Genomic DNA, 16,083 nt, shown 5'->3' on the forward strand with positions numbered 1-16,083 from the left:
CTTGAGGACCTAGAGGGCCTCATGTGGCCTCCAGAGCACAGGGTTCTTCCCGCCCAGGACTAAGACAAGTCATTTTTTCCTCTCTAGGCCCCAGTTTTCTCCTCTATAAAATGGGAAGAAAGGAGTCACCAACAAAAACATTCAATTCAGCAAGTACTTAACAACTGCTTATTGACTGAGTAATATATGCACGACATCTCTAATGACCCTTTGGCTCTGAGACATGGATGAGCCATATCACAGTGAAAAAGAGACCTGAGGAGGCAGGGCAGAGATATCATTTTTAAATTTTCATGAGGAGAAAAATGCATCAGGAGTAGTAAAGTAGCTTCCTTTAATTAGAGCCCAATTCTGACATCTTACGAGGATGGAATCATGGGAAGTGAAAGAATGACAGAAGGGAAACGCTGCTTTAGGGGTAAGTTGAGAGTCTTTTAAATTCAATCTCTGCCCTTCTATTAAGGCTATGTAGTTTTCTTTTCCTTCAAACAACTGAAAGCAGAAAAGCTTTTTTATTAGGTCTCTACAAACCACCCAAGAGAATCACAACTCAAACCCAAAAGCTAGCTGCTTCTCATCTGTTTGACTTTGCAAAGCAGAAAAAGCCAGGTTTTGCAGTGAGTCTCTGTCAGCTCACAGGGGAAAAGAAGTCTGGATGTAACAGAGAGAAAACCATGAGATACAGGGAAAGTTATGAGAAGAGCTTTGATAGTGACTAGTAGGGAATGCTGGATAGAACACTGGAAACTCCAATCTTTCTAAGAATATGGTTTTTTAACAATGATTTCCTCCCTCATCGTCTCTTCCCCTTGGAGATATTTTTAAAAAAAGAAAAGCTTTAAATCATCCTGGCAGTGCCTCTGAGAGTTGTGAGACTGAGAGTGGATGTAATGTGAAACCAGCAAACATACCAGTCTCCAGATAGTGCCAGCTGTTACTCTGGGCAGTCATAATACCAATCGTCTCCCCAAGATGGATTGAGGAGGGATGGTATAAAAAGCATAAAATTAAGGAAGAAATTAATGAAAGCCAGAGAAAGAAAACACCATTAACCAACCTAGCAGCTTAGGTTACATTTTACTGCAGCTGACAAAAAGGAGCTAATCAGAAGTAATAAGTCCAAGCTTCTTTCTACAACGACAGTAGAGGCTAAGCTATAAGACACTGGGGCAAGTGCCAAGAGGAGGTCTCTAATTCACCTTCCTGGGAAATCATTTAGACAGGGTGTAAAAGCCATCAATCAGAGAGAGACAAATTAACTTAGTACGCTGCTAAAGGGCTTCGAGGATCAAGAAAGATTTCCAATTGTCCTCAGTTTTCTGTCTTGGTGCCAGAAATCTGGGCAAGGACACCAGCCCAAACCCAATCACAAGGCTACATATACAACAGTATAGGTTGCTTCCTTTTCAAGTGCTGCTGTAAAGACTGTCCAGCAATAGGCTAACATCTAATAATAATGCTATCATCCTTAGTAGACAAATTGATATAACTGAGTCCAAGCCTGGGGAATGTACTTCAAAGTGTCTGTCCAATACAGAGGAGGGAAGATGCTATCCATGTACTCACTATAATTTGAGTTAAAGATCTTCCCCCATCTATTAATAGGCCTCAGGGGAAGCCCATTAGGGGAAGCTAGTTTTGTTGGAAGGTCTATATATGTATATATAAATATATATAAACTCTGGGTAACTGTTAAGGAGGTGCTCCCCCAGCTACAAAATCCAGATGTTGGTGACTCACTCTCTGGTAACTATGTATGTATGTAATGGTCAGACAGCTGGATCTATCTATTGATCTGTGATGTATGTATTGCTTATGGGCAGAGAAGTGAGAAGCCCTGTCTGTTGGTCTTTACTTCCTTTGTTTGTATTTTCTCTGTTGGTATATGTGATTAAAGAAGATTGTTGACCCTCTCAAAAGTTGCTTTCCTTTTGGAAAAGCAGACCTAAGAGCCTGTGCTAGCAGGCCATCTTGGGCATGCTAGGGTGCTTGCTGTTACAGGTACACATGCATGAGATGGCCAGATTGAGTTCCATACTACAAGCACAGAATGGATCACATACAGAGCTCAAACATGTGACCTTCCTCTCTTTAGAATTCCTATCCAGCCCACTAGACTTAACAACCAGGGCTAAATTCATCTCACTGAGAGAGTCTCTGATTGATGAGAACCTAGATAACCAAAGTGGTCTTTAAAGGTGAGGACTGTTCAAAGTGATACTTTAAACAACAACTTTACAGATACCTCCCAAATTTCTTTCTTATCCTGAAAATTCAGGCATTCCAACACTACCTCTTCAAAACTTTGAGAATCAAATCCAAGGCTAAAAATGAAATGAGGAAAATAGGCAGTCTTTCCTTCAGAGAGATGGCCCACAATTTTTGGGGATCTTGCAATTAAATTCTTGTCTTGCCCCATCTGACAACCTCTCAAAAAGTTACTATTTTTAAAAATCCATTACATCACAAACTCCTTGAGGCCAGGGGCTGTCTTTTGCTTCTTTTTGTATCACCAGTACTTAACATAGTGCCTGGCACATAATAGGTGTTTAATAAATGTTTATCAAAATGAAAGAAGAGCTTCCTCTATGATCTGCATGCTGGTTGTCATGTCCTCAATACCAGATACTGATGAATATCCTATTGGGCATCTGTGGTGAAGCTAATTCTCCAAAGACTACCTTACCCTAGCTTCCCACACAAACCACCATAGAGTTACATCACTGTGATAAGTGGGGCAGAGAACAGAAAGGAGACCTTCTCAAATGGGGTCAAGCACCCAGATCAAGTATTTGAAAGAAAGAAGTCTGCTCCCTACTCCATGGTGCTAACACAATCTAACAGGAGAAGAATAAATGAATTCACCATTTTGAAGAGTAAACTTGTGTTAGAGAAAGTCTCTGGGCACAATAGGTGAAATGATCCTGCCAGATAATTAGGGTGAAAGGCCCAAGGATATTGATCATGCTGTATATCCATGAAATATATGTTGGTATAATTGCTATGACATCATGTAGTCTTTAGGTTTTATCTACCAGAAGAATGTATAAGGCAGGGTTAATGACTCATTATCCTTGGGGGAGAGGGAGAATCAGGGAGAGAATAACTCTGCCTTTAGCATTGGATAAAAGATGCTGTTAGGTACGTGGAGTTTAGTCAATAGTAGGAAGCCAAAGACAGGCCCATTTTGAGGTTGCCAAGTTTAAAACTAGAGATACATGGGTTGTTAAGCCTTTTTTGTTATAGACTCCCTGGACAATCTAGTCCTGGCTGTGGACCCCTTGTCATGATAATAGGATTACAAAGGAAACTAAGTACATAGAAACATAATTATTAAATTATTTTTTGAAAAGAACAAGAAAACCAAGTTTGTAGTCCTCAGGTTAACAACCCGTTTGCAGACCTCAGGTTAACAAGCTGTGCTGTAGCATGAGGAACCATGAAGTAAAGGAGTAAGATCTAGGCTCAAGGAGGCCTGCATGAATAGAGGTTACAACAGCTCATAACCGCACGGCATTGGTAGGACATTGTTATTAACTAAGTCATCAAGGACAAAAAGAGCCGAAAGACTGGCTTATAGAATCTTCCTCAGGGAAAGTCAAATCCAAGATGAGGGCAGAGAATGGACAGCTTCTGATAGAACAACGGTACGGCTTTAGGAATCTGAGAAGGAAGTTACTTTTTGGGGGGAAAACAGGCAGAATAGGCTTTCTAGGGTACAGCAAGTGGGTTACAGATGAGAAAGAAAATGACAATGAATTTACTCAAGGGGGGGAGAAAATTGACCCTTAGTTCTCCTCTACCTCCACACACCACCCACCCCTCTACTGAGGATTCCAGAGGCCTAGAGATAGAAGACCTGACTGGCCAATCCCACAGTAATAGAACTAGAACTGATTTAATATTAAGGTTCAAAGCAACATCTTCTCAGGCAGCAGGAAGCTAAGGAGAGAAGATTAAATGTCCTGAAGCTCATGCTGGAGAATAGGACTAAGACTCTTTGGAGACTGCAAAACCATTAACTTTGTTTATAACTGATGTCCTCTTTTCACCAAATGTTCCCCTATAGTGTTTCATAGTAAATTACTTATAATAATCTAAGAAGTTGGTATGCTAATACCAGGGAGCCAGGGCAGAGGTAGAAGTAAAAGAGATCCTGAAAGAGGTCCAGGGGCCTTGGTAAGCTAGATAAATTGGTGACAGCTAGAAAACTGATGAGTGAAGCAAACCCAAATCTGAACTCCAGGGTAGAAAAAAAAAAAGCTGTATTTAGGGGGTGTGAAAATGGACATACTCTGGGGCACTACAGATAGCATCTGCCAAGATGCAGAAAACCCCAAGTTCGTAAAACTTTATAACATGGAAGAGAAACATGTTCACAAAAGAGTAGCCTAGGCTACAAGAAGAGCCAAGTGAGCTGGGGCTTCCAAATCCTGTCTGGTGGCCCCAGTGAAGGTATATACCCAGGGTTAGGGAGCTTCCCCTAAACTCTGTTGGGCATTGAAAGGCATCCAGGACCAGACTCCAACTTACCCATCTAGCTTCTTATGTCCCCTTTGCACACACTCTAGTCCAGTCAAACTGGAATTCTTGGACTCATGATATTTCATTTCCTGTCTCTGTTTTTGCACAGGTCTCTTAGTGTCCCTGCTTCTTATAATTTCCTTCAAAGCTCCTCCTCCAGGAGGGCCTTTCCTGACATGCTCCCTTTGATCTCAGGTCCTGTTGTTACCTTATCAAATGAGATGACACATATAAAGCCCTTCGCAAACCTTAAAATGCTTATATAAGTACTAGCTGTTATTACTGGTATTATTAAGTATTGATTCTGCATATAACTGTTGCACATATCTTGTCCTTCCTAATAGAATTTAAGTACTTGGAAAAAGAGACTGACTCTTTTTGGTCTCAGTAACCTCAACACCTCACATAGTGACTATCACGTTAAAAAATGGTTGTTAATTGTGCTATGCCTTATGTTAAGGATGACCCTGATATCCCAAACATATCCCATCCTGTCCTTTCTGCTCATATTAAGGGGTGAGCACTGCTCCAGCTGGGAGATTTGGTCCTTAGGACACTCACGATAGCTTTCTGCCAGAGGAGTAAGAAGGTCTAGCCATCTAGATTCTGGAGCTGAGGTTCTTCAGAGGACCTTAAAATAAGTTTTCTGTTTAATCTCCCTCAGATAACTTTCTAATACTTTCCTGAGTCTAGTCCCCAGAGGTATTTCATTGCCTTGCTGGTCCCCAGCTCTCATTGATTAGTCAACAATAGGTCCCAGTCCAACCCTCACTGGGTGATTGGGTTCTGATGGCTCAGAAATCTGACCCTGAGGGTCTTCCTCTCCCAAAGTGATTTATTTTTTACGAGGTAAAAAAGGCCATTCTTCGCCTCATTTTTACATAGCCTTACTCACAGACAAACTGACGCATCGGAAAGACCTTAACTTAAAAAGGCCAAGATCTCCCACTGCATCCAAAGCTGTCTCCATCTGTCCTGTCCATCATCTTGCCACTGGACCCAGATGGGTCTAGTGGAGAAAGTGAGGTTGGCAATTTTGCACAGCACTCCCTCACTTAAATCCAATTCACTTGCAAGTCATAGTATCTCCTTCCTGATGTCACAATCCTCTTCAAAAATGAAGGACAAGCAACCACAATAGCCCCGATAGTTGTGATCTTCTAATTACTTTCTATGGATCTGTGATTCATAGACTGGTATTGACTAAGAGCTTCTGCTTCCACAAGTTATTCAGAGATAGACCCTGTCATTTTTTCATACCAAGGTCAGCAAAAACATTGACGGCTCTACCACAGGGAGGGAGGTCCTGCTGACCTAGGGTATTTGGACTTTTAGAAACTGGGATAAGATTGTTGCTCACATATTTGTCCTCTCCCCAAATCAATAACTAAAGTCTGTCCATATGTTTTATCTTCCTACTTTATGAATCATATAACACAGTTGCTTCTGTTTTTAAAAAAACAGAATAAATATGATTTAAAAAATATAAATTTTGAAGGAATTCTGTGACTAAAGTGCATACAGACGATATTTGGTCCATCAGAGCTAGTTAAGGAAAGAATAAGTCCCAATGTAGCCAATGTCTAGAAATTATGCTGTAGAAAAACTTCCTTGAAGGAAAAATGCAGCTCTCAATTTATCAGAATTTTTCCATACTCTGATTTTAGGAGGAGGATACAAACCATAACAAAGTACCATGTATTATCTTACACTAAGACACACGCAAATATACTTTTTTTTCTTTGAGCATATTAATATTCTAGGGTCAAGTACACGATCTGCCCAATTATCTCTACCTTCATTGTCTACCGTGTTTGTACAATAAGACACTATCTTTAGAATGGTCACCACTCAACAAAAGCTGTTACCAAAGAAAGCCTTGACTGTTTATTGGCTCTCCTCTCTACAACCAGAAAGTACACCCATAATATTTTAGGGGGATTTTCAAATAGATTTAAGATGCAAAGGAATTTCTGATTAATGAGTATGCCTGAAAATTCAATTAACCAGAGATAATAAGATTTTAAAGTTCATCTAAATCACAGTTACCACCCAATCCCATCTCATTTTATATACAGACCAAGATGATGTACCAAAGTAAAAGGAATTGGAAGAAGAAAGTTCCAAGCTAGATCCTAGGTTTCTCATCACACTGATGAACAGAGAAACAGATTCCTAACACCCTAGAGAGGTTATGACTTGCCACAAATCACATAAGACTTCAAGTCAAGCCCTTCTGACACCAAATCCAGGGCTCATTCCACTATACCATACTTCATAAAATTGGAAGGGATTATAAGAAATTGTCTGATCAGTGCCTCTCTTCCCCCAACTTGGGCTAGGGGATCTGCTAAGTCTTCTGGGAGACACAACTGTCTTTCTCTAGAGATGGAGATACTTCTGTTTCCCTTGTAGTCTGTTTCAATATTTATCACCTAAAGGGATAGAGAGAGGGAGAACATAAGGTGTGTATCAAAAATTTCTTTCCTAAGTTAGTCAAAAAAGCTCCCTTGCTTTTCATTTATTAGCTTGGTACCACTGGCAACATTCAATGCTAAAAATGTTTTCCATAGCAAGAGTGAGTAAATTCGAAAGTACTGTCGCCTTCTCCACTCTCCAGGTAACAAGACATTCTTATTAAAAACAACACTTTCAGGGAAGCCCAGAAAAAAAACATATTTCCTCCTAATTTTGTTCCTGAAGTTTCAGGAATTTTCAACAAGTGTGTGCGAAAGGTTTCTGGAGAGAACCAGAAGCTGGCTTTTGTTACCCTACTAGATAGCAGTGTTCTGGGGTTCTTTCTTCCCTCTGACTGTCCTACACCCCGGTGGAAAGACTGCAAACTGAACCTCAGCCATGGGAGTATCTTCAAAGGTTTTCTGGGCCACCTCATTAATCACCCCACTGCCAGCTCTCCTACCTGCAGATGTAATTCGTCTTGCAGGAATCCTGCAAATTCAAACAGTTTGGCTTCTCCTTTTCCTCGTAAGAACACAGAGGCACGATGGTCTGCCGTCTTCTCTCTGTGCAGGCTATGTCTTGGCAGGAGCAAAAGAGCATCCCATAGCTGTGCTTGGGAGGAACCTTGTCAAAAAACTGCCGGAGGGCCTTGTGGCACTTTCTCCTATTACAGACTTCATTGGTGAGGCTGGTGGTGCAAGGGGTGATGTACGCCGATCGGTACTTTTTGCACGTGTCATTGAGGTTGCAGGCTTTGGCAGCATCCAGGCAGTTGTTCCCCTTTGAAATAGTCTCCACTGGAAAAGAAAGAGAGAAAAAAAACCGCCATGATTGTACTCGAGGTTTTCTGTTTATGCCTACTTCATTTTAATAAGGAGTTTGCTCTTTCTTTGGAAATGCTCAAAACTTGGATCAACCTTTCTCTTTCTTAGGCTAATAACTTAATAACTTAATGACAAAGAGGAAGTGTTAGGAATATAAACACTGGCAAACCAAGGGTCTTAAACCAAGGGATTTAACAAGATGGTCCTGTCACTATTTTGGGCTGGATTGACAGACGTTGCATTTGCAGTGTGCCAAGTGGGCTAGACCCTACTCAGGCATGTTGGGTCAGTGCCCCCCCTTCCCTACTCCACTGGCCTCCAAAGAAAAGAATCTTAGGGTTCTATCACAGAACTAGGGTAAGAATCTAACCAAGGAGGAAAACAGTTGAGAAGTTGCCAACTCCTGGTTTGTAAACTGAAACTGACAAAATCAAAAGCAACAAATTACATACTTGTTCATTACACAGTATATGAAATGATATGCTGAATGAGAGTATAATTGCCACGCAATCTTCCAGAAATGTAATTATGTAATAAATGCATATAGCACATGCTAATTACTATATGATTACAGAGTAATTACATGGTTATTTGAGCCTAGAAGACACACTATTATGCCAGGTTTTCTCTCTACACATGACAAAACGCCTCCTATAAAACTTCTGTACAGTTCTAAGTCACAGGACATTGGAACAAGGCAGTAATACGTTATGTGAAAGTTTACAAAGAGCCGTCATGGCTACGGGACATGGACACACGCATGCGCACACGCACACACACACAATCATGCACATATAGTTTCAGAACAAGATGCTCCATCTCCAGACTGTCTGTTCTCAATACCTGGAATATTCTTTCCTCCTCATCTCCATCTCCAGGCTTCCCTGGCTTTCTCCAAGTCCTAGCTAAAATTCTACCTTTTAAAAAAGGCCTTTCCTGATCTTATCTCATGCCTACCTCGAATGATTATCTCCAATGTTTGTACATATGTGTTTTCATATTGTTATGTCTCCCATCAGACTGTGAGCTCTTTGAGAACAGGCACTATACAGGGACTATGTATTGCCTTTCTTTGTGTTTCTGGAACTTATCAATGCCTGGCATATAGTAGGTATTTAACAAATGTTTACTGACTGACTGAACAAGGACTATGTAGGTTTTATGTAGTGACTGGAATACAGTAAGCACAAAATAAATCCATTAATTAATTATTTATTACTTAATTTTTTCAAAATTTCACAGTGTAATGTAAGACTCAGTGGCAATAGACTGGAATTATCAGCGTGTGTACACGTGGACACACACACACACACACACACACACACACACACACACACACATACACATTCACATATTTTCTTTTGGACTAATCCATTACTTAGCCCATAACAGCTGCTTGGGAAGTTTCATGAAAGAGTCAAGTAGGTCAATAACATGGAAAGTGATCTGTGTTTAACATGGAATGCTATAACCCATAAAGGTAAGGTTTCTAGCCTAAAATGAGACAGACATGGAGAAAAAAAATGTAAAGTTAAGCAAGGAGATAGATTACAGCAAATATTCAGGTCTCAACTACTAGAAAGGAAGTATATAACCAGGTTGTCCTCAGTCATTGAACTTCCCTCAAATATGATGGTTTTCAGACCACAGCAAGAAGGGGAGGTTGTTGATGATGGTCATTAAAGTGGCCATCCTCAGACTTAATGTACCCAGCTCACATTACTCTTACTGGTCAATATATGGAATACCAGAGTCCTTCATCACTTCCACAACAGAGTGGTCCAACAACACAGAGACAAGAGCCCTTGGATTTTGGTTAGTGAAGGTGGATTCTCAACCCAGGCACATCTGGCTGGTTTCTGGTATCTGATGCTACAGTCAGAAAGACACTACTGAATGACCAGTGAGGGCCCCATTGTACAGGCAGGGATGGGGCATAATTTACAGCATGAGGTATCACATCTTTTTGATTATCCAGTTGCTTTCTACCCACAGCATTTTTAGTTGTTCATTTTATAGAAAAGCTTTGTCTAATGGGTACTCAATAGTTTTAGTGGGACTATTTAGCCTTGTTAATAATAATAATGTTATTAATAGCTAGCAGTTATGCAGTGCTCTAAGGTTTGTTAAGCACTTTACAAGTTTTATCTTATTTGAGCCCCATAGGAAGTACTATTATTAGCCCCATTTTATAGAAGAGGAAACTGAGGAGAACAGAGGGATGAAGTAACGTGCCCTCAGCTGAATAGCTAATAAGTGTTTGAGATAGGGGTTTCAACTCAGATCTTCCTGACTTCAGGTGTGGCACTATATCCACCAGTGGACATACTGTATTCTTATTATACCAGATACTACAACAATCAGACACCTAGCTAGGTCAGTAGAAATGACTTGTGAAACTGCGCGTGGGTAAGAATAGGAGGCCAATGATGTCTCCAGTTGGACTGAAGAACCATAACCTAGTGGGTGAGAAACCAAGGTGCTATTCAGAGAAAGGCTAGGTAGTCAGGAAAATATCTAAATGGTCCGGAGAGCACAAAATGGCATGTCCAGCATCTCAGAGAGAGAAAAATTAACGAGTCTAAAACCTTGACCCTGCAAGCTGGTTTTAGCAAATTCATTGTCCCGGGACCATCAGGTTCAAGTCTGTATGTTCCCAAACTATTCATATTTTCATCCAATACATGTAATATAAAAGCTAACTTTAGTGTCTCCACTGTGCTTGGTGCAGCTGTGGAGGGTCTGAATGTAACTGGTTTATCTCTCTGTGTGCCTGGCATTTGTTCAAGATAACTTTCTACTGATTTCACAAGACCCAAATGGTGCGATTTCACCATCACATGATCTTTGGGCACTTGACTGTAACCCTAATTATCTTAGCTCCTGTTTGTTCCTCCTTCAGACAGATAGGAAACTCCTGATTCACAGATACAAAGTAAAACATGAAATGGGTTCAAGTGTTTCCTGCAATCTGACAGCATACCAACCCAGAGCACATAGTAGCAGTTGACTTAGATACTTCAATCAATGCAATGATCCTGGACAATTACAAAGGCCTCATGAGGAAAGATGCTTTCTGAATCCAGAGAGATAACTAATGAATTCTGAGTACAGATCAAAGTATACTCTTTTCTCTTTTTTGGCAACATGGTTAATGTGCAAGAGGAAGAGCTGGAGGAGGGAAGAATAAGGAGCTCAAACTTTTTAAAAGCAAATATTAAAATAAACTGTAATTATTTTTAAAATTATATATGATTTAAATATACATATATTTATATACATACATATGCACGTAAATGTGTGTACATACATGCATCATGCTTGCACAGTTCCAATATCAAACAATTGGAAAGAAAGTAGATGGCCCCATTGATTGGGGAATAGCTAGCCAAACTACGGTAAATGAACATCTCACTGCCCTATAAGGTACAATGAATGGACAGTTGTTGTCCTTCATTCTCAGAGGACCAAAATGACATCACCATGATAAAGTGATGAAGATATAATGAATACAGTATATAAGGAGAAATATGTGAAGACATATATGAACTGAGGCAAAGAAAAATAAACAGAACCTGAAAAACAATGCACATTATGATGTCCATCATGTAAATTGAATAAAAGAGCAACAAAAAAAAATAGAAACAGAAGGCTTCAAAATTATAAGCAAATATATAAATATAATATATATATAAAAATAAATATAATAAGCAAACATATAATGAAATTATAATAAGCAAAGCCTGGCCCCAAAGAAGAGATATGAAAATATACCTCCCTTCTTTGCAGAAGAGGATAAGGATATGGAACAGATTGTATACAATATTAGACTCGACTGATGTGTTGGTTTAGCTTTATTGAATAGAAAAACAAAAGATTTTTTAAAAATCATTTTTATTCTTTATTAAAAGGGATGTTTCCTTGGGAGGGAAAGTAAAGAGAGGTATATTGGGAAATACAGGTAATATAACAATAGAACATATCAATATCCATCAAAAATAAAATGTTAGCAGGTATTAATGATGAACTAGTACCAAACTGATTCATATTCTCTCTCTCTCCTCCTCTCCTACACACATACACACACATATATGTGTATGTGTATATACATATGTGTGTATGTGTATATACATGTGTGTATGTGTGTGTGTGTGTGTGTGTGTATATATATATATATATATATATATATATATATATATATATATATATGTTCGCCCCCCAACTCCACCCCCTCCTCAAAGAAAATGCAACTTTCTTGAGGACAGAAACTCTCTTACTTTTTTATGTCTGTAACTCTGGTGCTTAGCATAATTTCTGGCTCATAGTAAGCACTTACAATGGTTTTCATTCATTCATTTATTCCATTATGCAGAACAGTCATTTGTTTATCACATAAAGTCTTTTCCCCAAAATTTATTAATTCATTTGTTTTCAGTTTTCTGCCATCACTTCCATAAGTTCTGAATTTCCTACCCTTCTCTCCCCAAGATGGCATATATGGGCTCTACACATACATTCCTATAAAACACATTTTCACATCAGTCATGATGCATAGAAGAATTAAAAAGAAAATTTTTTTTTATTACATATAGTCTTAAGCGAATTGTCTGAGGTCACCAGGGGGAAAATTACCCCTTATTAATACATCTCAAAGCTATTCTGCAACTTGAGTCTTAAAAGATTATCTGGGGCCTTAAGAGGTTAAATGACTTTTTCCCAGTCTCACAACAAGAGACAAGACAAATCCGGGTCTTTCTGACACGACACCAAGATAGAGACAGCCTCCTTCCACGTCATGCTATGTCTCAAGACATTAATGTTTCCCAGTTCTCCTGCTTTGTCATTAAAATAGAATCGCTGTATATACAAACTCTAACTTTATAAGTCAGAAACATAATAGCAAATATTTATGAATTCATAGCAGCTCTCAATTTTTTCCACAGTCTTCTGTTTCATTGCTAGATCTACCTCAAAAGTAATCTCTTTGTTTTCAGTTGCTTTTGTGGGATCGCTCATGACATTTATATGGCTGCTACATCTCTTTCTTTCAGGACTACTCTATTTGAACCTCTGGTTTTTTCGATACCCATGACTAATGCCAGTATGCCCTGCTTTAAGAAAGTTCAATTTTCACAAACATAAACCTTAAAATATTGAAAAATGAGTGATACTTTTTGCCTCACATTACAAGAAGGTAATCAAGCCCATTAGATAGATCCCTTGGAAAACATGAATGTCTGATAATAGGTCCTTAATGACGTGACTTTGTAAAGGAAGAGGGCTTAAAAACAATAGACGTCACTACCAATTGAAAATCAATTATCAGGAAAGGAGATAAGTCAATGAGAAAATTGTTCAATTAACAAGAATATGATTTATGCCAACTTTCCAGCAACAGATGCACCATGTAAATACAAGGGTCTTCCCTTCTGCAGTCAAGCCATCGATCTGAACACTTTCCTTTTAACTCTCCTAACACTATCCAATCCCCAGTTCATTTCAGAACTCGGCTCTAAAATGCAGCTTTTCTCCCGTGCCTGTACCTTTAATTTCTTTCTCCATCTGCTGTTACTCATTCTTTAACTCTGCAGAATGTTTAAGGGATGTTGTCTGAATGGAAAGTATTCTCAGGAATAAAACTCTATGGTCATAATCATCCTTTGGGGGGAAGGAATGGGGAGGGACTTTGATTGGCTAATGCCATCCTTTTCTAGCACAATCACTACTTATTATGTACAAAGCAAATTAGCCAGCTTTTTTATTTCAAAATTAGACATAACCATGTAGTTACTTTGCAGTTTACTTGTTGTTTTCTAAATCACTGTTTTAAGCCTCTCTGGCCAGAGCTGTTTCAACAGTATTTTGATTTAATTCAGTTCAGTAAACATCTTTAGCCATCTACTAGGTTGAGAGGCACACATATATGAAAGACTTGAGAGATACAAAGATAAAAATGGCACAGTCCTCACCTTCAAAGAACTAAAAATCTAGTAAGAAGGATGGGTACATGTACTGAAATAATTATACAATAAATAAGAAAGTGATTAACTGTGTAGAGGGAGGTCAAACAGAGCCACAGAATAAAAAAATTCAAGAAAGGAAGACTGACTTCTCATTGGGAATATTAGTAAGGTGGTACAGGCTGATCCTTGGATAAAGAAAAAGATGTCATTAGGTAGAGATGGGACAGAGGAAGGAACAATGCACAAGGGACATAGTAGGACAGTAAGAGGAACAATTTTATTGGTGCACAGAAGTAACTAGCAGAAATCCCATTTTTAATCAAAATTGATTGCCATTTAGAGTTCTTTTCTTTAGAGATTATTGACTTGCTTCATGCTAACTTGAGAATGCCTGTAGCAGTGGATGAACCAGACCCTGATATCGAATAAGAAAAGATAAAGTGAATGTAAAGGACACAAAGTCAGGGGACTCATTTTCTAATCCCAAATCTGCAGCAAACTAGCTCTATGATAGACATGTCACCTCTCTCACCCTCAAGTTTCCCTTGAAATATAAGGAAAGCCCTGCCCCCTCCAAAGTCCTTCCTTGCTCTTGTATTTGATGGCTCTTTGTTAACGATGAATCCTTCTAATTACTCTGGTTACTGTGTTTTAAATTGGCTAAGGTAGGACATGATGATTCAAGTTAGTTGGTAAGTCAAGACGTCTAGTAAAGTCCTCCTCCAGTGTTTCCTCAAAGATTCAGACTGTGTTAGAGGAATACAAACCACTATGAATTGAAAGCTTCTGAGACCAAAGGATCAGCCTGGATAAAGTTCAAAGAGACTCATGACCAGAAGACTGGTCACCAAGATGATTAAATAACTTGAAAAGACAATCTCATGTTGAAAGGGATTGAGATTCCTATTTATGGAGGAGGTCCCCACACTGATGAAATCAAAAAGATTTAGGAGCAACTTCTAAAGTTCATTTCTACAGGAGAATATAAAACTTTAGTCAAGAACCTTAACTTAGCCATCTTGCTTGGGGCTTAGCCATCGCTGGTACACCAAGGACTTTAGTCAAGATTCTGAGGGATTGCAAATTTAAACACCCTCTCTTCATGCCTAAAACCACAGGTGGAAAATACTGCCCTAGAAGAACCTTTCACATTGTTAGTCCATCTAGAGAAAAAATTTAAATTTAATTATTCCATATAGAAGTCAAGCACTCCACCAAATCAAAGGGGCTAGTTTTGTGATTTGAAATGCAATCTCGAGCAGCCCAGGCCAGAGCCTCTAATTTTTTTCACTTAGAAAGTATAACTGTGTTATTGGCAAATACAGGGCCCAGATAACCACTCCAAATGACTCCAGGACAAGTTACAATTTCAGGGAACAGGAAACGCATTTCTATATATTATGATGTGGAACAGAATGGTGAAAATATGAAAAATTTACATGGCCTGCATGAGAAGTGATTTATTGCTTGGAAAGTTCAGAAGACACAGTGAGAGACTGTTGTTTACAAATCCTTGCCAATTTACAGGGTATCTTTCTGCATTTCTTTTTATTGCTGCAGAATTGAATTCACAACTTGTTTCCTCTTTCCCTCAGACTTGATTAATTACCATGTTAACATAACTACTGTTCTCCTTTTTATAATGGGCTCCCTCTAAAGTGCTGCTACAGCAAAAAAAGAAAAAAGAAAAAAAAATAGCCACGAAAGAGTTCCAGATTTTCACAGGAGCAGTATACTCCTTGCTGAAAGCGTATGATTTTTCAAATTTATATCCTATTCCACCAAAGCCAACGTGGATCCGGTAGCAAATCTGATAATACAGGGTTTTGACCCTTGTAATTGATCCTTCAAGATTCTTGCCTTTTCCAGCTGAAGTGGTAAAAATTACATTTAAAAATGCACATGTTGGCTCTTGAGAGTTTATTCTATTGCCCACATCCACTGTTTCTGAGAGATTGTATTACGCGATGATGAATTTCTACTGTCGGCTTTTTTCATACCATACAACTACATTAAGGCTTATGCCGTAAGCAAGCCTCCTGGGATGGAGGGTTGGGGCGGGGGGGTAGTTTACAGGGAGGAAAAGATGTTGGTAGATGAGCAACAACTGCCACCTTGCGAATACACGTGAGTTCTGAATAATTTTTCCTACTGATGAGAAAACTCATTCAAATGGCATAAATAAAAATGGGTTTGCCCCGTCTTTCGGAGCATCCGCTGCCTTAATCCCTAAGCCTGACTAGGCCACCCCATACCTTTAAAAATTAGATGTCTCTGGAAATGGTGTATAAGTTACATGCCCAGAAGTGATT

The 16,083-nt window shown here is 39.1% G+C and overlaps 1 protein-coding gene across 10 annotated transcripts in view; it reads right to left on the reverse strand.

Moving 5' to 3' along the window:
* The window catches only part of GFRA1 (GDNF family receptor alpha 1), a 292,085-nt gene that overhangs the window by 98,351 nt on the left and 177,651 nt on the right, over positions 1–16,083 (reverse strand). For all 10 annotated transcript variants that reach the window (XM_072623462.1, XM_072623486.1, XM_072623453.1 and 7 more), the window contains one exon: positions 7,445–7,781. In XM_072623462.1, the coding sequence (XP_072479563.1) occupies positions 7,445–7,781 (337 nt within the window). The remainder of the gene's footprint in view (positions 1–7,444; positions 7,782–16,083) is intronic.

The sequence above is a fragment of the Notamacropus eugenii genome, chromosome 1 (genome assembly GCF_028372415.1).
Source record: "Notamacropus eugenii isolate mMacEug1 chromosome 1, mMacEug1.pri_v2, whole genome shotgun sequence".
Taxonomy (NCBI): domain Eukaryota; kingdom Metazoa; phylum Chordata; class Mammalia; order Diprotodontia; family Macropodidae; genus Notamacropus; species Notamacropus eugenii.